The 25334-nt window shown below is 39.2% G+C and overlaps 1 protein-coding gene across 13 annotated transcripts in view; it reads right to left on the bottom strand.

The window, feature by feature from the left end:
• The window catches only part of RBMS3 (RNA binding motif single stranded interacting protein 3), a 757514-nt gene that overhangs the window by 256472 nt on the left and 475708 nt on the right, over positions 1-25334 (bottom strand). For all 13 annotated transcript variants that reach the window (XM_072925744.1, XM_072925745.1, XM_072925748.1 and 10 more), the window contains one exon: positions 2691-2782. In XM_072925744.1, coding sequence (XP_072781845.1) covers positions 2691-2782 — 92 coding nt within the window. The remainder of the gene's footprint in view (positions 1-2690; positions 2783-25334) is intronic.

Below are 25334 nucleotides of genomic sequence, written 5' to 3'. Positions count from 1 at the left end.
ATTTTACTCAAGTATCCACAAGATACTTCTGCTAGCCAACATGGACAGGGGTTCAGCTCTGCTTTTTGTTTTTAAAAGAAGATTCCTGGATTTCTATGAGAAAAATTATGTTGTGTTAAAACTGAGAAAGAACCACTCTTTCCGAGCAAGAGCTCTCTCCAGGAAAACATCACAGACAATACCAACACTTCAGCATATTTTCTCTCACTACTGAAGAAGGCCAGAACATAGAAAGAGTTGGCCAATGCCTCTTTCACCTTTACTCAAAAGCATCCATAGCTGGACTGAGATTTTTCTGACATTTGCTGAACACAGGTTACAGTCTGTCTCCTCTCTGACCTCTACATAGGGCAGTTTCACTGCTTTGCAATGCAGAGTAAAAGATAAAGGACACTGACACTATGAAAGCATGGCACACAAAAGGTTTACGGAATTTCTTCAGCCTTAACTCTCTTTATTTAGATTTCATTTGAAAGCCACCATTCATCACTAATTAAAGCAGCTTTTGAAATGAAACTGCTCTCGATAAACTTCCATAAATGCAGGTTGGATTATTGTTCTGCCCTTTTCCTCAAGCCTCTTCTGAGCCCTCGCTCTTAATTCCAACACTGGCAGGTAATGCTGTCTTTCAGTCCTGTTATGCAACTTAGTTTCCAACATATACAAGGACTAACATGTTTCTCCAATAGATTTGTTTTCCCAGGCTCCTCTCTTCTCAGCAATGCAAGGTACTTTGTGTGGAGTCATCTCAATTTCCTTTGAAACCTAATTTTTCTAAATACTTAGATTTTTTTCAGAGATGAGAAAAGTCAGTTGTATATTTATCTTGAGCTATCAAGCACGCTAAAAAGAATCTATCTGAGATTCCAGGCACCATGGTTAAATAATAAAAATACAGTCAGTCTTATGCAAACAAATCTGTACACACCAGCTGCCTCAAAATCTCACAGGGCAGAAAACTGCTCCTGCCACAGGCTCCCCAGAAAACAAACCAACCAAAGGCTGGTACAACTCTTTGCACTCTGGAAACATCAGGCTTTGCTGTTAGTCCCTGAATATTGAACAATCCAAACCACAACGTTTTAAGTCACCATCTTTTCTGGTGTTTCCACAAATATAAGTACTGCAATTGTTCATTGTTCTGACTCCTGACAACCCCAAGCATAGATTTATCTTTCAATCCTATCTTAAAATCTATAATTTTGAATCTATAACTGTACAGTTTTATATGGATTTAGATTTTTTTATAGATTTATATATAGATTTACTACTCCTTTCTAGAAAGGGCTGTTTGATATCAATCATTAGGACAAAACATATCTCCTGTCTTTGTTGGTTTTTTCTTTTCCACAGCTTGACTAATGTATCAAATTGCCTATATTTTAACAAGGAGCCGCTGTATATCTGAGAGATAAAACAGCACAATCCTTAGTAGAAGTTCACATTCTTCAGCTTGCCATCTTTTACCGATTTGAAGCAAATGGTTTCTATCACCATGTGCCAATAAACACTAAGAACCAATAAAACAGCCTAACTTGCATTGTGGGACACTGTTAAACAGAAATACATTGTTGACATCCAGTTTCTTTCAAGCACAGTGAGTGCAATTCAGTAGAAGGCAAAAGACACTCATTTACCAGCAATTATTTTTCTCTGTAAAAATAAAAAAATAAAAAAACACAACACACCAAAACAAAATTATGTTTTTACTAAGACATCATTGAAAAACAAAGGTTTAAACTACCAACATTCCTTTAAGTAGAAATCTTCAAATCTGAGGGCTGTTTATTAATTGATTTCCCTCTTTTTTTGTAATTACCTGTTTGCTTTCACTGTTTTAGATTCTAGGACAGCATCATTTCTAGAGAGACTAAATCAGGCAATATTAAGTGCTTTTTGTGATTCTCAAGCAAGGCAGTTTTAAAGTACAAAGCAACGACTATTTTTGCTGTCTGACACAGTCAGTCTAGAGGCCAAAGACACATTATTCCACCTTCAGAAAGGCAACAGCTGGACCTCATGATGGTCATTACTATAACCCCTGTCTCACCATCAGCCTCTTTTCCTGGGAACAAAGGACAATTCCAAGACCAGAGTGACTGTGCTCACTGTTCTTGCTACAGCTCCTGCAACCTCTGTGAACAGATGCAAATCATCTCCAGACAACCTTTAGCAACTATTCTTTCAGAACCTTCTACACTTTCATTTATGTCTTCAAAATAAAAAAAAAAAACAAACTCAACAAGCAGGACAAGCCAAACCTAGGCAGATCAACCAGATTTTCCTTATGCTCAATCACACCTTCAGAGAAGGCCACCAGGCACATCAGAAAAGAGTAACTTTTCCAAAGCAAAAGAACCAAATGAAGACAACTTCACGGTGAAGAAAAGGCAATTCTTTCACCCAGTACTTAGCAAAAGGCATTTCCAATGCTCTTCGACTTCGGTGCTCTGTCTTACAACCCTCTCCAGTCAGAGGGGCAGAGAGGGAGTCAGAGCAGAGCCCATTACAAGAGACACAGCTCTTAAGAACACAGACAAACCATGGGATGAACAAGGTGTTGGAGCCAAAGGATTCATGAATCTTTGGGATGAGCAATCCAAAACCTTAAGAAAAACAGGAGCAAAACAAACCCCTGGAAATTTAACCCAACAGTTGAAATAATCCTGCAATTACACAGGTCTTCTTACCTTTGCCATCTGCGCCTGCACGCCATTTGCTTTGAGAGATGCTACTGCTTTCTGTGCTGCTGCAGGACTGTCAAAATCTACAAAACCATAACCTGGAGAATAAGAAGATAAATACAGATTTTCAGTATTATCCATGTGTATGAGCAAAGATAAAGATTTTATTTTCATAAAGAAGGAAAATATTTCCATTCTCTCACACTGTCTCAAATCTTCCAGCAGCACTGCCATCACACCTCTACTTGTCACGTCTTTTCTCCTGAACCTAGTAGGGTTTAAGGGAATGCAGTGACCTGAAGCTTCAAAGTGCCAGAAGATACGCAGCAGAAGGGGAGTGTAGGCAGGTGTTTGTCTGTCTTAACAGACTAAAGGTCCTTGGCAGCAGAAAGGCACACATTCTCAGTGCTCTGGAGTCCTGCCCCATCTCTTCCATAAGAGGAGGTAAAATTATGGACCTTCCTGGGATACAAAGCTACAGTTTGCAATGGCTGGTTTCATGAGAAAACACTCCTTCTTCTGTCCTTTAAATCCATACAAATATTAAGCTTCAGAAGAGGAGGGCAACAAGTCCACGTGGCAGGCTGAGGCCACGTGTGCAGGGGCAGGGAGAGCAGCCTTCCAGCAGGTGGGACCAGTTTGGGGAGAAATCCCAAGTATGCTCCACAGGCAACTGCCAGATAGCTCTAGAAGATGGTGAAATAGCAAAGTCTCAGCTTTGGTTAAAACATATCCCTTTCATTTCACTGCTCTCTCTGCTGGAACAAAGAACAGATCTCTGCCAGGAATTGCTTTGGGGTATTATCTGAACAACAGGTTAGAGGTTAGATCTTAGGGATTGGCAAGGGATAATCATCTGGTGTTAAGTGGCTTTCTTACTCCCAGTATTTGCATTAGTTTAGTATATTAATCAGCCAGTCACTTCCTATCTTCTCTTCCTCCCTCTTCAATTTTTTTTTTCCTTTAGCCAGCAACACCAGTATGTTCAAGCAAGCCTAGTGCTCTTATCCCTACTGGCTAGCAAAAACTCTGAAAGTTATTTTTATTTTCCTAAAGACATAAAGCAGGGGTAAGAAGACAAGGAATTGACTTTTCACAACTTTTAAAACACTGAGCTCTCTCTGACCTTCAACAGCATTTAAATGTCTTGCTCATAAAGATTTCAACCGAATTAGGAAGATCTAAAAATCTCACCAAGCACCTATTTAGGCAGCTGCATATATTTCACAATCCATCCAGGGAAAACCCCTACATCTTATTAAGTAATTACAGTGCAAGTAGGCATGTGCTGCTCAGACAAGCTGTGGCCAAAGGCCACATCTTTGGCTTCTCCCTGGAAAGCCATATGGATGAAACTGAACCGCCTGAAAGCTTTAATAATATTAGCACAAGCATATTTATAGCTTCTTTGCAGACATCTCCATTTACTAGGTCAATACACATCCTACAGGAGGCAACCACAGATATGATTTCCTGCTGTATCCATTTGTATTTCTTTTCCCAGCCTTTCTTCCTACTCCTAGGAGACTGCATTGCCATCCTCCATGCACCAAATCTAGGTATAAGACTGTGTGCTTGTTATCACCTTGCCTCTGAAATTACAAACATCTCTATTATTATTTTGGTATACATAGATCACTTAGTGTAGGGTTTAGTCCAATCATCAAAGGATTTTGTGTACATGGATGTTTTTGTTTCTTGGCTTAAATCTCATCCATAAAGTTTTAAGAAAACTAAAAGAAATAAGAAAAAAGAAACAGACAAAATTATTAAAGAAACTGCTGACTTAAAGAGCGTGAAAACCACTATTCTGTAGCAAAGCCAAGATCTGAACCTTTCTTTTCTTTGCTCAATTTTCTATTTTGGTTTGTTTAGTGGAGGGTTTCTTGTCATTGGGAGGACTGGGGAGATTTTTTTTTTATAAGGCTACAGATTTTTTTTGATTACTACAGATTGAGGGACACTGCGATACAGACACTGATAGATTGAGGGCCACTGTGATAACAAATCTAATAAACACTAGAGTTTGATCAACTTGGGGATGTGAGGAGTGTTTGACCTTCTCTGATTCCTTCATTTGATTTTCCCTTTTTACTGCAAGCCATTTTTAAATCAGCTTGTCCTACATCGCATTTTCCTTTGCAGTGCTATCCAAGCTCTCTTCCCACTGCAGAGCAGCAATAAGGCTGATGCTGCTTTGAACTAAAAAGCTTGCTACAAGAAAGCAAATGTCCTCCCTGGATTTCTCCAATACCTTTGCCCTCTGGAAGAGAAACTTCTGGGAGGAAGTAGGAGATACAACTAGAGGCAATTTCTAATTTTCTATATGAGAGATCCTGACAAGAAGCCAGAGCTGTCAAACAGGAAATCTGAAACATCTTGGGAAGTGATGGGATGCCTTGGATCAAACACTGAGAAAATTACTTTTTAGGACAGTGAGGTGATCTTCTCAGGAAACTAAATTTTTTTTTATTTCTCACCATTTCCATGCCCAAAAATTAAGAGGTAAAAGTGCAAAAGTAATTTTAACATTGTCATTAAAACAGATAATGGAGTTAGATTTTTATATTTAGCATCAGTGTACAGTGCATGTTTCATGTATGAAGCACTTTCTAGACAGCACAGTAGTTATTCACATCTAAGTTAGTTTTGCTTGTTAATAAAAACCAAAATATGTGAATATTCCAGTGTTGTATCATAGATATCAGGTATATCTATCATAGTAAATCACTGAAGAGTAATATCAGTCCATAATATCTAAAACCATTAATATCTTCTAAAAAGTTTTTCAGTAGGCACAAGGGGCAATATGACCATATCAAAGATCCAGTGGAGTCTCAAGATAAAAAAACCCCACATCTTTAGCTGCCCATTATGCATTCTAGTATTACTCCTCCCAGTCTCACTGAAAAGCTGTTATTTTTCCTTCCCTCAAGCTCATTTCCATTCCAAGTATCTTTTTCTAGCCCTCCCCCCTCCTGACACATCTCTCCACCACACACAGAACATCAGGACAAAATCACTCCATGGCTGAAAACCCGTCCAAAGAACATCAATCTGCCGTAAGGGAAGCCAAATTCCCAGGCTGTTTCAGCATTCAAGTATCCTTACAAGAACCCTGCAATGCTATATAACAGAAAACCAGGCATGATGCCTTTTTGTACAGTTTCCATTCTTCCACAAAGATGTTTATAGTCTACATTAGCGACCTACACTAAAATATTTCATTTGTTTATAGCCTCACTTCATTTTTTTGTGTCTCAGGCACTAACTAAATAGTGTTGGTTTTTCTGTTCGGGTTTTGGGGTTTTGTGTGTTGGGGTTTTTTGTTGGTTTTTCTTTATTTACTTGTCTGGGTGGATGAAATTTAGCCCTCACGAAAGCTAAAACTGGGTCTTGGAACATCCTCTCCAGTGTTCTCCAAAGTGTAAATGACGCCCCAGACTCCCTGTGCTGAGAGTCACTCCCTCCTGTCCAGGCTGAAGTGGGTTGTGCTCCCTGCCAGCAAAACTGGGCTGCTGTGGCTGCCCCTGGCAGGTGCACTGTGGCTGGCTTTGGCTGCTCCAGCATCTATCCTGCTCTGTTCCCTGAATCCTCCAGGGAAAAGGTATAAAAATGGTTGGAATCATCCCACGGGATGAAATTCAGATCAGGGTCTGCCAATCAGACGCTGTTCTAAGAAAATATTTAAATTTCTTTTTCCTCCTTTAAAAACAAGTGCAATCCCCACCAGACTGTCCCTCTGCTAGACTCAAATTCCACTTTTTTTTTTTTTCTTCTTTCCCCTGCATTTTTATTGTGTGTTCACTGCCTTGTAAACATTCTGGTCAATGGATTATACATTTCCCCCCCCCCCCCCCCAGTTTTTATGCAGAACATCATGAAAAACAAACTCAGATTCTAAACCAGGACCTTCAGACTGTGCTCACAAGAATCCATCACCACCACAGGAAACCAAAACCAAAACTATTTCCCCTTTTTTCCTGAAGCATCCTGACATTTTCCTTTAAAAACTCCAAACACAAATAAGGAAAGTTGTGCTGTCCCCTGCTGCTTTGAGAGATGGGAACTGAACTTATCACTAACATGAACCCCTCGCCTCAAGTGTACTTACACTGAGGGTGACTTTAGTACTCCAATGCTACAAGTCCTCCAGGATCCTGAGGTTTTTTTTTGTAGAATGACATATTACAAGTTCTTACATGCAAGCACATACACAGAGAAACCCAGGACAAGACTATTTAGAATAATTGTTAAACCTTTCCTTTAAGAAACACAGTGCCTGTAATTTTGTACTGGCCTGATGCCATTAGGGCTAAATAATTAAATTTTAAAAATAAAACCAGCATGGTTTTGGTTTTTTTTTTACCTGTGGGGGAAAGAAAACAGCTAAGCATCAGCAAACTCAAGTTTATAGCTAGCTGCAATAAGTGCTACCCAAATACACTGGCAGACACTAAACATCTCCGTCTCCTATAACCTAAATGGCTGGGGGCCTCCCGGTCTCAGTTTCTCAGTTCCATAATTAAGCTTGGCAGCAGGTTCAAATGAATTAAAACTGAATGTCACTATTTCCTCAACAAATCCCTCATCCTTGTTTTTTCTTACTTGTCAGGAGAAGACCAGCAGAACAGCAATTAGTGGTAAGCAGTGCAGTGAAAAAGAACCAAGCATACACTAATTAGGTCACTCGCCAAAACACGTTCATTTCATTGGCAGATTTAATCAATGTTTTCCTGAAATGTCTTAAATCTCCTATGCTAATTTAAAGTTTTGTTATTGTTGCTACTTTAAACACAGATGGGATGCCTGGAGATTTTCAATTGCTTTCCACAAATCCATTTCAAAATAACAACCCCTCATATAGCATATCATCAAAATTTCGGCACAGGTTTTAGGAAATGGCCTCTAATTTTATGCCAACATTTTTGTGCCTGCAAATACCTACGGGTGTAATTTTGTGGATTTAAGTAATTGCAGGTGTGTAGGGCTCTTAGACATCAAACTCTGAATTGCCCTGATGGATCGGGTACTTATGGGTAATGCCAAATAATTTAAGGGACTGCCTGCCACTTGAGGTTCCCATAATTCTTGTGAAGTGCTGGATGGTGGCACAGAGCAAAGTTAAGCTTCCCCTGGCACACATGGGCTCTACGCTTCACCTCCAGGGAGCTCCGCTGGTATAGTGACAGGAATGAGAGCCTTGCTGCCTTTTTGCAGCATTGAGGCAGCTCCTCAGTCACTGCTGAAAGCAGCATTGGTTACTCAGAGTGGATGGGAACAGCACTTTCAGGCTGTCCTAGCAGCTTGGTCCCCCGGTGAGTGCTTACAGCTAGCACACCAAGGTGCTTTCTTTTTTGCATGGAAGACGACGCTCAGTCGGCAGGCATCATTGCTGTCGCCATGGGAAAGGAGCTGCCACAGCTGCTGAACTAATGTGCACCGCACCAGCCTGCCCTGCCCTCCTTCCTGTCCTGACTGCACAGCCTGGGGTCCCTGCGGAGGCTCCATCCTTCCTGCTGGCGCTGCCCCCAGAACCGGCCCACCCACGGCCCCGCAGCCACCAATGGGTTGGAAAGGGCCACATGTGGCCAAGCCACAGCTAGGCAGCCACCTGATCACTCAGGGTCAAAATAAAATTTAAAAAAAGGCCAAAGAGCAGGAGAAGTGTGGCTTCCTAGAAGTGAGGAGCGGAGCGCCCTGGTATGCTGCTGAGCTGGAGCTCTGCAAAGACAGGAACCTCTGGCAGCAGGCTGGGAAAGGAGAAGCCATGAAAAACGAGGGAAGATAAGTTGGGGATGCTGAGCTCTGAGCCTGACACTGACACAAGGCCAAACACCACATCTGACCTCTGACTAGATGCTGCTTTGAATCACTTGAATTCAAGTCAATCAGTACTCTCTGTTTTCTGGCTCCCACACATCCACACAAGCAGAGACAAGAGATCTGACCCATCCAGCCAGGAGACTGGCATGGAGTCTGGGCACTAATTCAGCCATGTTCCTGGGTCACTACCTTGAAAGCACCTAAATACATTAATCGATGGGGAGATCATGCACACTGAGAAGCTCTTCTGGTTCCACTGATGCCAACAAATTCACTTCATCAAAAGACTTATTGGTTGGTTTCTGTAGGTTAATATCTTTGCTTCCTCCCTGACAGATGGAAAAGGCTGACTGTCCCAGGCATTTTCCCACATTGGAGAGCTTGACTTGGTCACGACAACTCCTTTTGGCAGCATAAGATGTGTACATTTTGCATAATTTTACATAATAGTGGAGAAACTTTTAAAAGATGAACACAGATTTGCTTATGTGTAATTACAATTCCATTACACCTAACCTTTTTTCCTAGGTCTGATGCACCAGACCATTTGGAACTCTGCTTGCCACCAGCATACATTGTTTTTTTAATGTAAAAAAAGTTCCCAGTCCTTGTTTCTGACCATCTAGAATTCAATATATCAGACCTGAAATCGAGAACAGAGAAGACTGAGCATACCATACAGGTTGGGTCTTCAAGGAGTGTAGAAGTTGTTTGGACAAAAAGGAGGATAAGTAATTTCAAGAAACATTTAATCAATGTTTCTACTAATGCTACTTAGAGACTGGAAATTAAAAACCACCCCCAAAAGGAAATGTGATGAGGGAGAGGAATACCAGCCTAGGGAAGAGGCAGCAGTCAAAATTACTTGCTGAATTAAGAAATCCTGAAATAGAATATATTTATCACAAATACCTTATTTTAACTTTATGAGATCACCTCCACCTATCTCTCTCTATATATATATATGCATACATTTGAAGACACAAGCATGAAGTTTTGACACAAACACTAGTATAAATACACAGCTAAGCAAATACATAATAAAAGAGATGTTTCTCCTTCACACTTAGAAGAAATCACTAGGATTTCACAAAAAACTAAGTTAATTTGAGTTTTAAAGTTCACTTTTGCCCAGCACTCATTTAGAGTCTCTTAATAGGCAATATTTGTTCTGACAATCAGATAGTCTGCAAAATAAGTGATTATCTAGTAATTTACTATGCAATTTTCAGACATTGTTTTATGCTCAGATAAAAAATAAAAGTTTTAGAAGACTTAGAAAATTAGAGTTAGCAAGCAAAGAGGTTGAATAACCCTTGAACACAAAATTACCAAAACCAACTTTTTCTTTATTCCTACAGCTCCAAATGGCCAGAGTAATAGTAAAATAGTCTACATCATTACTATTTTTAAATCTCTACTTTATAAAAATATTCTCAGTGGCTAGAAAGTGGTGAATCATCACCTTTTAATTAAAACAGCTAATATATAGTTAGAAAAATAATTGGAAGTGAAGACTCTTAAATGCAAGAAAGAAAAGATAGTCCTTTCATTTTAGATCACTCCCCAGAGATGCACCTCCACTGTTAAGTATGCATATATAGCTGAGTTTTTTGTTTGTATTAGCTTGATATGGAAATACAGCACAAAAATGACACTTTGATTATGTTTCTGCAGTGATTTCATTTGCTTCTTGCATTATTTGAATCCCCTTTATAACAACAGAATTGCGGAAAACCAGCACTAGCTAACAGAATTTTTAGAGATCTCTTTGCAAACACATTCTTGATTTGAACATTCAATTACTTTGAATTAAGCAGAGTGCATATGAATACAGGTTATTATTAATTGCATTGAGTAACTAATGATAATATTTTAATGCAAAACTGAAGTATGGAACACATTATGATTTTTAAACGTATTTTAAACTGCTTATAAACTATTTTTTTCAATCTCTGGTAAGTAAAGGAAACAGTACAAAAACACCTACAAAATTTTGCTATGTGAGAAAGAAGTACTTATACATCAAGTAAGTAACTATATGTATATGCATATTCATGTCTATTTTTCTGGAACTTCATGCTTCCAAAACCTTAGTCTCTGAAGGAACGGAAGCAGATCTCAAAACTGACAAAAGCTCTTTGTGAAAGATGGTTACAATAACAACTGTGAGGGGGAGAGGCACAAGAAGTCATGAATTTAGCAAATACACCTATCAAGAAAACAGTATTGCATTTGAATACCCTCTCTCAATTTACACTACATTCCTGGCAATTCAGAACCCCAAAGACAGGCAAACTGAAGAAAATCCTAGAAAGAGTACAAACATAGACATAAAAATCCAGATTTTGCAAGTGGCAGAACAAAATTTGTTTATCCCTAACAATATGACAAATGTTTGGGGCCTTAAAAGTGAACCTACACATGCATGAATACTTATGGATAACCCTAATTGCAGCACGTCACCAGCACAAACAGAGAGACTTAAGACTTTGTGAGGACCTGTCAAAGAACAAAAATCTTGGTGAAAATAAACAGAGGGAAGTTGAGAAATATTTCCTGGTATTTGCTAACAGTGCGAACTTGGATTAATCACACAAAACCAATGATGGAAAATTCATTGCTCAAGTTACTAAATATGGACTGACTAAAGAAAAAACCTTGTAAATCTCACAGTGTCAAAAGAACATGAGATAAACACACTTTTCCATCTTTAACTTTCAAAGTAAATCTCTCCTCAAGTCCCATTGATTCACTGTCAAAATTCAAAATGAAGAATAACTCTATTTTTAAATACAGGGATAGCTTACATCTACAATTTCCATATAAACCTATGTATGATTCAACATTCCAGTTATTTACCACCATACCATTTTTAACAATACATTAGTTATATAATGCAATCATTAAGATTATTTTCACTAGATTTCCATAGCATGAGACAGTCATTGTGGTTCTGAAGCTGAGATAAATTTCACACTTGAAGCAGTGACTGAAGAAAGCAAAATGTTCTCCCAAAGAAGAAGTACTGCAAGTAGAGTGCTTAGTAACATATTTATATAAAAGGGAGGGAAGGATACAATAGCTGTTTCTTTCCTTGACTGGAGAAACACTCAGTGCTCACAATATTTTGCAATGCCCAGAACAAAATAACCAGAATTTGCAGTTTCAGATTTACATCACCTGCAGATGTAAAATCTCTGAGATGCAGAGTTACAGTATCAATTAATAGCTTCCCTGAAAAACTTGAAAGGAGCCCTTACACCCAAGACTGAAAAACTGTTTGCTTTTTAAACTGCTATTTTTCATATTCACTTTCCTCTGATTACACTGACGTCCAGATGCTGAAGTTTCAAAATACCACAAGAAAGACTATTTTCTCGGTATTTCCAGACAGCAGGAAACACTGACACTCTCATGAGAAAGTCTGCTCTTCTGAGGTTTCATGCTCAGTTATGCAGACTCCAGAGCTTTACTTAGCTTGGATAATGTTTGGGTAAGATATGAAACCAAATCTCTTGAGATTTGTCCATCACTTATTTTAGACCTGAGCGACTTGAGTAAAAAACCTGGTGTAGAGAAAAAGTTTAGGAAAAAATCATTCAGCCATTGCTTCTGAAAGCTCCCAATGCCTGTGTAAAAGGACTGATTTTCTCTGCTAAATATTGGACCTCAGTTTACCCAAAGCTAAGCAAGTTATCCACCAGCTGTTCATCAAAAAGGCACATAACCTAAAAAACTATGAGACTAATTCCAGCTCCTGAGGACTAGTTAGAAATGAACATTTAATACTGTCCTGCATCTCTCAGGGCTGGAATTTGGCATGGCCTTCCAGCAAGCATTTATGGACAAAGCAGAACCTATGGCTACTTTACTTCCAGTGCACCACACCCATGGAAGACAGCAGGGAAATACTGGGAGGGGGAAAATGAAATCTCTCAGCAGCCAACTCTACCAGCACTCATTTTAAACAGTGATACTATTCTAGGAGGCAAAGGAGGACGTTGTGCATCACCCAGGGATCTTTGTCAGAAATGAAATATTCCATTCTCTTCTTCTCAACATCGGATTGCTCAGCAACCTTAACATTAAGTAACTGCAAATCCTTGCAAGTAGGACGAAACAATCTGACAAGCGAAGATGCACTTGGTGATCACACTGTGATTACTGTACTTTATTAAAAATAATTTTCTTTTCAGTATGTTTTGACAAGAAAATAGAAAGCATCTAGTACAGGCTTCAGGAAATATTAAAATAACCTAAGGTGATGAACATGCTATTATCCAGTCTGTTCCAGAGGGAGGATGCTCAAGTACTGAAATAGTTTTCATTTCAAATACACATTCATTTTCAAGACACTGCACTTGAAAAATTGGACTGTATATTTGTCATACGGTAAGCAGTGATAAAGAGCACAGTAATTTATGTTCTTTATGCAAACCACTTGTAATTCAGAAAACAACTATAGTTTCTAAAAGGCAGCAAAGTGATAACATTTTCCCAAGAAAGTGAAATGTTTTTTTTCATGCCAGTTGGCCAATTCTAGCATGCCAACCTTTGCTGTGATAAACATTTTGGAAAACATGAAAAGAACTCCTATTCCAACCCATCAACACTCATGATGTCTTGGAGCTTTAGGCAGAGATGAGCAATACCTTCTGAATATTTCATATTTCTAAGAAAAGGATCCTGGTACCACCACCACCACCACCACGCTAAAATAATGATGACCTTTGAGCAAGAGGTCAATGTGCTTTCAAGAAAGGACTGGTGGTAAAAACCAGCATTCCACCAGTGTTAAGGAGGAGAAGCACAGCAGCTTTGGGCAGTTCAGAGCAGGATAAGCCACAACACACAGGTGAGAACAAAATCTGTGTTAAAGACACAGCGTACATTTATTGCTCAATGATTTTGGACTTAGAGAGTATTTCAGACAATCAGAATGTAAGCATCCTTAAGGTTTTATAGTTATATTGCCCAGGGTGTGGTATTCTTTTTTCTTATGTGGTTAAATACCAGTTGCACCTTCTGAGCCTTTTTTCATGTATCTACCACATTTATCTGTAGACCGAAGTTCCAAAATGCTATTATTATGGTAGCCAGAAATGGCTATTAGGTTTCCAGGCTGAGACAAAATGAAAAAAAAAAAAGAAAAAAAAAAAAAAGAATGGAGAAAGAAGAAATCACATCAGAAACTCTCTTTTCAAGATCTCTAATCCATTTTCTTCAGATTTAAGATAGTTCTGCAATAGGTAAGTGGAAGACACAAAAGTGGGTAAATTATAGGCTTTTAATCAAAACTGAATTTTGAACTAGTAGAAGTTTCCTATCACTATAAATCCCATATCTCTAATACATGAAAAATAATCAAGTGAATAATATAACATTTCAATCTGAAGCAAACACCTTCCTTCCTATCTTGAATTTAAGGTAGCTCTTCAGTGTCAGCTTGTGTGTAACAACATTCCCTGCTGTTACAGAACATGGGGGTCACACACCACAAAGGTCTGATGAAGGTGCTCGCTGAAGCCCATGCTGAAGCCCCATGAATGATAACTGTGAGGCATCAGGAGGTCAAACCAGCAGGAGGACAAACCATGTGAATAAATGCCAACATGTAGGAAGACTCTCGCACACTGAAATTCATGGCCTCAACTAGCCTTCACAGAGCTTGTAGAGAAAAAAGGCACAAATATGGGATTGGAAGAGACATCCTGGATCGTTCTGGAATGTGGATTATTAAAACCCAAGATTAGATGACCATATGGGGTAACATCAGTGACTTACATAGTTCTTTTAGTATTACCCTTTACTTACTGGAAAGATCTCACCTGATACATCCCTGTACCATATACATTGCCTTCACAATTGTGGCCATTTATGGCTCGGGCACTTACAAAATCATCTAATACTTTCCCTAAAAATAATCTTCCAACTTTCCATTCAGTATTTCTCCTATTACTTGCTAAGTAAATTATTTTACTATTGGATTTTTTCTCTTTTTCTCAAAATCCAACCTTCAGGATCATCCAATTACCTCTCCATGTAATTGCCTTGTGTAACGAGCAGGTATTGAGGGAGCTTAGGCAACAATACCATTGAAGAATATATAAGAAGTCTGATATATGCCTTAGAAAGAGGGGGTGGGTGGGCATTGCTGATGGCAGTGACTGCTGTGTCCTATCCTGAATTCAGATCATAAGAATATCAGCAAGGACTATGTTCAGTAGCTTTTCCTAAATGCTCAGGCATCCTCTGAACATAAAGCTGTTAAGTTTAGGGTCTCCAGAGTCCCTTAAGGATTTAACTAAGAAACAAACACATTGATATATATTGCCAGTGAAAGGTCAAATATACATGGAAAACAACTTTCACCACATTAAGCCAGTTTAAGTTATGAATTTCAAGGCTTAAAAATAAAAGGTAAATGTGAGGAAGGCAGATATGCTCAAATATTCTTTTTTTTTTAATGAAAGTGGGAACAAGTCAATATAATAACATTCTGTTATTAATGAGGGATACTTTGTTATTAAAAATATCACCATTTTTATAAATTATACAGAAAATTACTGAGATGTCCAGGTCTGTAATAGTTTGCAAAGAGTGGTTTTGCATCACTGTAGCACAATAAACAAGCAAAAATGAAAGAGGAAGCAGCAAGGAGTTTAGCTGGGACACACAAAGCCAGCAAACATTATTTTGCCAAAATGCGCAAAACGGAAAGGAAGCCAAAATGCACAAAAAGAGAAAAAGACATTTGAAATGCCCAGCAGGATCCTCGTATACCACATCAAAGAAATGGCAACCAATTTCTTGGTCTTTCAAGAAAGAGTGCAAAATCTCCCCACAGTTTTGTGTGTGTGTGTGCTCTTGGTCAGTCACCCAGCCTTCGTTTGCTGCGGCAGGCGAGAGCAGGAATAGACGCAGGCACTGCCGCGCATCTCTCACGCAGACGCCAAATTCATGTTGGTGTTGTCAATGCAGAGATATGTAAATGTTTTGAGCCTGAATGTCTGCTTCCTGTCAACAGCAAGAATTAGCCAGACAAATATCCGGCAGGCACGGCTGTGCTTTCGTAAGAGTGTAAATGTTGTACTACAAAATTTGCTGCTTGCTTTATCACTGGGCAGTAGCTCTCAAAGCTCTTTTTGTGACCAAATACAAAGGAAAGCACCTTCCCACACCCCCACAAGACCCTGAAAGCAGTGAGGGGGGTGTGTGGAGGAAGATGAGGAGGTACTAGCTGGCTGAAAAAATGAACAGAGTTACTCGGGGCCTGTGACCAAAAGGGTGCCCACAAAAGGAAACCTGTCTCATTTCCATTTCAAAGAGATGGCAGCCTTTGCAACAACTTACTACTTTACATCTTCCTAGGCATCACTTTGTATTTCTGGGGCATCACCTTGTATTTCTGGCACCTTCCTAGGCATCACTTTGTATTTCTGGGGCAGTCCTAGGACTCTTTCTTCCAGAGGTGACACAGGCAGGTGGTGTATCAATCAGAAGATGGGCTGTCCACATATTTCTGTATATATAATGCAATCAAAAGGTCCTGTATTGGGTATTTCTATTACATTGAGAGATGTTCTGTTCTATGACACTGAGAGCAGGTTTATTTTGCACTGTTTAAGGGCAAGAGTAGGGGGCAACATGGAGCTGAGGTGTAAATTCCCTCACATGCCAGGCTTGAAACCTTTGACAGAAATGGGAATTGCCACTCTCATCTATTCATGGGGTGTAACAGCTTCACCCTCCCTAGTGCTCTCTCCTGCATTAGAAGACAATATAAGGTTCTAGCAACAGACAGGGAAAACATCTGGAAAGAGAAAACCTCCCTACTCTTACAGAAATCATACAATTTTGTCATGTAATTTTATTACTTATTTTTTCTTTTTTCTTCCCAGATGGCTGGGACAAACATTGCACATGAAAAAGAAGTAGACTTTCCTTGCCTTTATCTAGAAACAAGCAGATGGAGCAGATGAAGTATGATGGTGACATGATGGAAGATAGACTACAGTATTAATCAGCGTTTCCCTCCCTGAGTCTACACTACACCTAATTAGGATGCCCATTTCACCTTCCTAACATGGATTTTGTCACCTAGGAAGTCTGTATTTATTGCACCAAGGCTTTGTTGTCCTGGATAACACAACCTAAGATCTTTTAAAAACAGGGAAAAAAAAGTCCAGCAAATCACGCGATTCCAATCCTAATTCACATACGTGGCACAAGTGCATTGCACTTGTTTAATGGGCAACTAGCAGAATCAAGCTTCCCTCAGGAAAGTCAACATTTTAGTGTATGCTAGCAAAATAAAGAAAAATCCATCTTCCAACCAAAAAATAAACCCCACATTTAATAGCTTAAAATGAAGCCACTGAAGACTAAACATCTGGGCTTTTTGGATACTATCCCAGATGCTGCGTGTAGCACTGAAGCTCTTCATCACAATATCCTCTTAAGAATTTGAGTAAGATCATTCCCCCAGTATATGTTGCTTCTCTGCAGGACATCATAAAAACACGCAAGTTGCAATAAGACCTCTGCTATTTGTGTGAAATTCACACAGAACCACTTTACATTTCTTTGGGTTCTCCAGGACTTCATGTAATACTAATCACCTATCTGCAGCAGTAGCAACAGCAACCACCCATATGGATCACAAAAGCCAGTTAGAGAGGGATTATCAGAAACACTAATAAAACAGCAGTGGTTCTAGAACTTCCAATGGAGGTCAGTGGGATTTTTTTTGTTCCTGAAATACAACAGGCACATCCACAGTGCTCACCAGCACCCATCAGAGACCTTCCCACCAGCGTTGAACAAAGAAGTATTGCCTAGATGGCAAAGACCAGTGCCTGAATAGTGTGGTCCTCCCAGAATATTTAGGACTGTTTCTCATCAAGTATAAAAAGAACTAGCAGAGCACCACTGGGTCACTGGTTTTAGTACTAGTTCGGACAGGTCTACTCAGTACAGCACTGTGTTTTTGAAAACCCCATCTCCTGAAACTTGTTTTGAGATCTCCACTGGTCTCATCTTCCAGGCCATACCATCTGTGCTGAGATGCAGCCTGGATTTACTGGGACTGCTGCACAGAATTCTGGACCTGGCTCTGTGCAGAAGGTCAGATTGATCAGTGAATTTAAGCTCTGCAAACTTCTGAGAAAGAGTGTGTGGAACATGGCCACTGGAAAGCAACTGAACCAGCACAGCATTTCATAGGCCAGAGGCACATAGATTATAACTACAGCCAAACTACACAGTGTGAGAGAGCCACACAAAAGACAAAAGTATTGGATAAGGCTGAAACAGAATTAGCCTTAATAGACAGTGCCTCCCTAGAGCTTTTATGCTCACGGCCAAGCAAAACGGTTCTGCACAGGAAGACAAGAACTGCAGACTTCTGGCATGGGTCTTGAGACATAAACAGTATGAGAAACTTGTTCCCGTAGTGGAACAAAGAGGTGAAGCAGACCCCCTTGAAACAAACAATTCCTGGCCATCATACCATCCAAACAAGCACAAATAAAATTAAATGTTTTATTTAAGCTTTCCCCCCCATTTTTTTTTCAAATATATAAAGTAGAAAATAATATTTTTAAAAGTTGCTAGCTTTTTTTTTTTTTGTTTTATTGACCTTCCTCTACTTCCTCTAGCAAATCACACACAACCACACTCTCCCTTTTTTTAGACATACATTGGTAGTAGGAAGCTCTGTTGTAGACTCTCTTTTTTTCTTGTTTCTTTTTTTTCCAGACAGCCTTGTCCATTTTTTTCCAGTCCTGAGACAATCACTCCTATCCTTCATTTTCCTCCTCTCCTTGCTCCTTTAAGGTGACTTAAAAAGAGAGAGACTCACAGAATAGGCTAGGAAGATGGCTTGATTAATGACTTTTCCACTCCTGTAAGTAATTTCAAAGGAATCATCCTGTCCAGGGATGACAACAGGGAAGATGTTTCCATAAACCCCAGTATGCTTCCTGCAAACACATAAGCATTCCAATGCAGGCAAGGAGTGAAGATCTCATTTCTAGCAATGCAATTATTTTCCTTTTCTGTTTGCTTTTTCTCCCCATATTTTCTGTTTTTCCCACACTTTCCATATTTTTATCTTTCCTTTATTGTGTTTTATGTATCTCTGTATTTTTTCTTCCATCATCTCCTCTTTCCTAGCATGTTTTTCTAGCTGCTTCAGCCTCTGATTTCCTTTGTCTGCTAATTTCAGCAATTAAGATGGAAACAGTAGTTCTCAAAAAAACAAAAAAAAACCAAAAAAAAAACCCAAAAAAAAAAACCCACAGAAAACCCACCCAAAAAAACCACCCACCTCAGCTTTTAAACTTGAAACAAGAAAACTGGACTTTGAAAAAAGGTGAAAACTAAAGACAAAGGTCTGTTATGAAATGATAGTGCAACAAAGGAAGCAATTAGGGAAAAAAGTAAAGTGAAAAATTAAACCAAGTTTTCACTTGGAATTCAAGTTTTCTTTCAGTTAAAAAAAAAAGTTCTTGTCCAATATGTTTCTGTACTTACGGATTTTATCCATAATGGGGAGTAGACTTGCCAAAATATCATGAGAGTCTTACTAGTAATGAGACTTTTAGACAGAGAAAATGCCAGAGTTTCTAGATAAATCAGAAACAGAAAGTACTAAGTACTTAAATGGAAAATTTCTATCATGAAGGAGTGCAGCCCAGTATCTCAAACAAAACCAGGCTCACAAACTGCTCTACTTACATTTTTAATAGTCTGCCATGTTAATCAACTTTCTAAGATTCAGTCTAGCTGCCTCAGGAGGGGTTTTGTTTGCCACACCCTGCAATATGCAGGACAATTTGCTCCTAGCTGAAAGGCAAAGGGCACAGAACAGAGAACCCAAAACCTCTTGATGGATGCTGCAGTTTGAGGTTGCAACGCATTTCTAGTGCAGTTTGAGAAAGCCACTACTCTGCTACTGTCACAGCTTTTGGTTGCCTGCTGCAGGGATTCCCTGCTGCCACTTGCTTCACAGACACTTGCTTCTGTCCTATAAACACAGCTAGAAAACATTCGAGATGAACTTGGGGCCTTGGAAAGTTTCTGAAGACATTTAATATAACTATCTTTTTATCAAAGGAACATGTATTATAAGATTATTATTTTGCTTCAAAGTATGGCTGCTACAGGAGAATACTTGTTCACCGAAGGACAACTCAGAAGATAGTTCAGCTTCTGAATGTTTTTTTGCCCAGCTTCAGGTAATGTTGACTAATTTAGGAGACAGGAAGACCACATTCTTTATGTGTCAGAGGAAATGGAGAGCAGCTTCTTTGTAGGGCACTTCAGAGCCCCAAAGGTAAATCCATTTTCTGAACCACCCCTGAAGGAGCTTCTCACAGCAGGGTTCATATTGATTCTAAGAAAACCAGTTTTAAAACCAAGAGTTTTGAGTTTGTTTCTAAAACTGGGCAGGGCAGACATTTCCCTCTGCAAGTGTCACTATTCAGACTTTATCAAGCTTTCAGTGTGGGGCAAGATCTTGCCAGCTCATGGCATGTGCCAAAAGGAAAAGAAAGGAAGGGAAAAAGGAGGGTGAGACTCTCACACTGGGATTGCACACAGAAGAAAGGACAGGGTGGCAAGGCACTCATGCAAGGCAGAGCATAGGTGGATAAGGAAACAAAAAAAGAAAAATCAGGGAAATGTGCACATTGGATTTTAGTTCTAATAAATAAAAACTAGGGCAATGCACTCATTTTAATCATAAAGCTTCACTAATGAGAACACTGCTAATAAGAACACAACATGGACAAAAGCTTCTCTCAAAGCTTTTTCATTTAACACCAAACACTTCCCAGTCAAAATTCAGAAAGACTTCCTAATAGGGATTAGCTCATTGACATTGTGAGCCAGAGGCCTTTGGAACAAAAATACCAAGTGTTTGGTCAGGAAAAGTAATTTGGGCCAAATATTGTTCTCATTTGGTTTTGGTCTCCCTTTCACGCCCCTCTCTGTTCTCTCTCAGTCATGATGAAGGGTATGACTGTCACCACTACTTCTTCCTGTTAGCACATAGGAAAGGCTCCAGCAAAAGGCTCTTGCTCAATTCCATTCATTGCAGATGGGTCATGCAGACAAACCACAGCGAGCTGATACAATGAAAAGCAAGTTTTAGCTGGAAAGCATGATTTTTTTTTCTTTTGCCTCGAATTGTTCTGCTCTCTTATATAATTTTAAAGCAATGTGCTACTATGTGTATTTTTAAGGAGATGAATAAACTAAACCAACTAATCCCTTCTTCTTGAATTCTTTTTTCCTTACAAAGTAGGTAGAGCATACAAGCTAAATAATATTATTATATGTATGCGTAACTTCTAAATAAAAATAAGAGGTTAACTTTGGTGTGATTTACTAGACTGACAACATACCCCCATCAAGTATACAGCACCCTAATAAATCCTGAAGTGCTCCCTTAAATTTGCATAATATGTATGCACTATCACTCAAATCCAAATGTGGATTGATACAGACATCTCAAGGAACAAACAACTCACTGCATAGGCACAGACTACAATAATAATCATTCTCTGATTATGGCTGATGCCCAAAAGATTAGCCAGCTAGCAGAGACAACTATCTACCAAGCTGGCTGAATTTAATGAGTATTTCATTCACCCTCAGTAAGATTCTCTTTGAAATAAAAATGAAAAAAAAAAAAAGACTGTGGTACGTTTTTTCTTAACTGAAAGTGGAAAAATACATTACAGACTTCAGGTACATCGGCTGAAGTTCATCATTACCATGGGAGATCAAAGCATTTTTCTTAATCTCTTCTTAACTAAAACAATTTAAGCCCATTTTCATTGTTACTTCCCCAGGCTGTACCTTTCAAGGACAGTTCCACTGTTTTTAATGTAAAATACAATAAGCTGCTTCATACACAACACACATAAATTTCCAAATCTCCCTGTGCCAGGCAAGGGCAGTAAATTGAGAAAAGGACGAGGACAGTAACTTCAGCTGTGCAAAGCCTGTTTCCTAGCAGGGGATCAGTAACAGCTGACTGCATTACGGTCAGAGAAACCAGCAGCAGCTTTGCTGTTTTGCTGCTGGAGGTCACTACTACCCTCAGTGCAACTGAGCCTGATGAGGTACATGCCCAGGGTACAAAGGTGCAGAGTCCCTGAAAGAGCTCCAAACAAGGCAGCCTTGGCTGCTGGAAGCAAAAGAGCTGCAGGACCCAGGGGAAATAGTCAGTGCAGACCCAGGTTAGTGCAGAAAGTGCGTCACAAATATCTTCACTTCTTCTGCAGCTTAAGTAGGACTATTTTTACTTCTTTTGGTCTCACATATCACAGCTTTACTGGCTACCTCCATTTTCCTCACAAAAATAATAACGCTAAAAAAAATTTAAATCATAAATCTTATGAGGAAGTTGGGGAAGTTGTTTAGCCTGGAGAATAGGGGGAGGCTCGGGGAAGATGGGAAGATCTTACCACTCTTTACAAATAGCTGAAAGAAAGTTATAGGGACGTGAAAGTTGGTGTCTTAGCCCAAATAACAAGAGATAGGACAAGAGGAAATGGCCTCAAGTTGTACCACGGGAAGTCTGGACTGGATATTAGGAATTTTTTTTTTTCACTGAAAGGGTTTTCAGGCATTGGAACAGGCCTCCCAGGGAAGTGGTTGAGTCTCCACCCCTGGAGGTATTTAAAAGTTGTGTAGATGTGGCACCTGGGGATACGGTTTAGTGATGGACTTAAAAGTGCTGTATTAATGGTTGGATTCAATGATCTTAAAGGTCTTTTTCAAACTAAATGATTCTGTGGTTCTATCTCAGTTTCATCTTTGCAGGGGTTACTCTTTCCTCACAGAAAGAAAGGATGAGTTGGTCCAGCTTAAAGAGCTACAACTAAAATGGTGAAATGAAATACAGAGGTCTCACTGATTCTCCTAGATCACCAAAGAGGGAATGTGACTTTGCTTTATCTCCCTTTCTGTTTATCTGTTGAACTTGTCCTTCTTATTCCCTTTACTACACCAGGTCTAAGGTCTGCAGACCTTCCTGTAACTTAAGCTCTTGCTGCCTCAATTTTTTCTTCTTCTGTAAAATGGGAGTGATACATTTATATTCACCTTTTGGCAACTAGATTTGCTAATCCAATTAACCAGTTATCATGCATTTGTAAAGAACTCAAGCTCCTCAGAAGCAAAGCATTACAGTAACACAAAGTTTTATTGCTATTGTTGTAAAAATAATCAAAATTCTGAGGGAAAGGGAAGATGCCAGCTGGCAGATTGACTATCCAGTCTCACTTATTGGCAGCAGGACTATTGCTGATTATGCAAACTTGTACTTCCAGTCTTCAACTGGTTAAGGAGCTGTTGTCAGCTTATTTCACGGAAAGCTCCTTGTGGCTCAAAATACTGTCTGATCAGCTTGTTTTCATGGATCCAGGATTCCCAGAAGCAGAAGTCCTTAAACACATGCTAAGTGTAAAACCAGGATTTAGGTGCTGTGGTTAATCACACTCACAATAAAAAACCTCCTCAAGCAAGAAAATAAGTTTTTTCCTCACATATATACGCATATATTAGAGTATCCAGGACCAAAATTTATCTTAGTAAAACATGTATCATACATATTTCATTTAAATAAACATTTTTTTGGGGGCTTGGGTCTTGGTGTTGCGGAAAGATTAGAAGACTCTTCTAGGCTTTTACTCACACTGGTTCAAGATATCAAGATATTACCAAGGTGTAAGGGATATATTCCAATTTAAAAGGGCCTTTCTGGCTGTCTAAGAATAGTTATGTGGTCAGGGACACAGGAAGATAGATGTGTGGCACAGAAGACACCAAGGTAACAGACTCTATACTGGCAAGCATGGACTCTTCTTGAAAGTTGAAAAGTAACAATCTGTGAGGATATACAACAACTTTTGAAATAGTAGTTTGGAACATTTGGAGCATGGCTGAATCAGCAAAAAGGTAAAAAAAAGGTTACAAAAAGAATCAACAAGTAGAATTTCCTCCTGGAGTAATTACTCTTCCTGGAATAAGCAATAGTTAATAATGAGAAGCAGACAACCACTGAAAAATGAAAATAAAAACACAATTTAGTCAAAGAGAGAAGATAGTTACCACACACAGGAAGCATCATTAATTAGGACTTCTAAAAGAAGATTTCTCATCTTGAAGGAACTTATTAGCAACTGATTGCTCCAAGGTAGGTTTCAAAACATGTGAAAATAACAATTACAGAATGTTACTAGCTAGAAATGACTAAGATGATGAGATCAAAGATTAAATCTTCAGGGTTTTTTATTGGTAAATTCCCACAAAAGAGAATGGGAAAATGGGAAACTTCAGCATAATGGAGATATTGCCAACTGAGTAGAGAAAACTACTGGCAAGTCAGATACTGAAAACCCTTGCCTACTCAATAGAAAACCAAGCTGATCACCAGAGAGCTGTTTCCCCAAATCAGTGCCACCATATGTCCTGAAACATATCCATGTATTAGACCATCTCACCAGGATGTTAGAGAAACTAACATCATGAGCAGTGTAATTCCTGATAGGTAAAACTAAAAATCTAGTTTGGAAAAACCTGATGGTCCCACTCTTTTAGGAAAAGCAACAGCTAGCAGATAGCTGGAGTGTCCAACAGAAGATTTGATATACCACTAGAGAAATCTAGGCTGACCAAAAGCAGAGGATTCAGTGTTCTTAGATCAGACCTCAGGAACTGACACATCTCAGTTTTGTCTATATGACAGCTGAAAGGCAATGCAGCAGCTACCACTGCAAAAAGCTCCAAGGAGACTCATCTGAAGCCTGCATAGGCGGGGATACCAGCATGAGAAAGAAAACAAGTAAAATCAAATGTTAATTTATCAAAAATTTATCCTCAAAGGAAAAGGCAGGAAAACAGTGTGTAAATCAAAGGTGATCTAAATGAGTCTGATTATTGGTGACAGGGAAAATAGACGACCCATATTAGAATATCCAAGAGAACAGCAGACTGGATTTCAGAGTCCAGAAGATATTGTGTGCCTACTGCATTTTCACCTTCAGAACAGTTACTGAGAAGCACATCAAGTGGCAAAACAAGCTCATTAACTTAATCAGTTTTTGATGGCATCTGACAGCCTCCATCACTGCTCACTTAAACACTAACAGAGGCATCTGAAGGTTGATCAGAGGCAAAACAGACCTTTGTTGTCGCAGACACAAGGGGCCATGGCTGGATTGTTCTTTTCACCAGAGAACAGCATAAACAATTTGGTTTACAGGTCTTGAAAGACAATGTGAAAAAGTCCCCTTACGCTTTGCTCTACCCCAGTAGTAGCCACCTTCCAGCCCATCCCAACACATTGTTGGTCACAGCACCATAAAATGTAGGTTCCTAGGACTCTGTCATGAGTGGCATAGACATCATGACCACCACTATTATCCTCCAGGCTGTTGTTAAATTTGCTTACTTGTAGCATCTCTGCATCTTTATATGCCATGGATTCCTTTAAAAATAATGACAAGCCACAACATGAGCTATCAAAATGAAACAATAAAACGGGTTGTCTTCTGCAGGACACTGCCACAGATTTTGACATGAGGAATGGATAAATGGATGCTGTCTAAAATCAGTGTACCCTTTTAGCATGAGGCCAAAATTTGGCATTCGATGCCAAAATAGCAAAGTCACAGTTCAACTATTACATACATGCCACAAAACTTCATACCCAGTAATGACAACACAAATAAGATGCTACAAATGATAGGTTAACAAAAAACACAGATCACAAATGAATTTTTAAAGCAGAAAGCACAGCAGAAT

Source organism: Taeniopygia guttata, chromosome 2 (genome assembly GCF_048771995.1).
Source record: "Taeniopygia guttata chromosome 2, bTaeGut7.mat, whole genome shotgun sequence".
In the NCBI taxonomy this organism is placed as follows: Eukaryota; Metazoa; Chordata; class Aves; order Passeriformes; family Estrildidae; genus Taeniopygia; species Taeniopygia guttata.
Note: the sequence above shows the minus strand (reverse complement) of the source record. Positions and strands in the feature narration are given on the sequence as shown.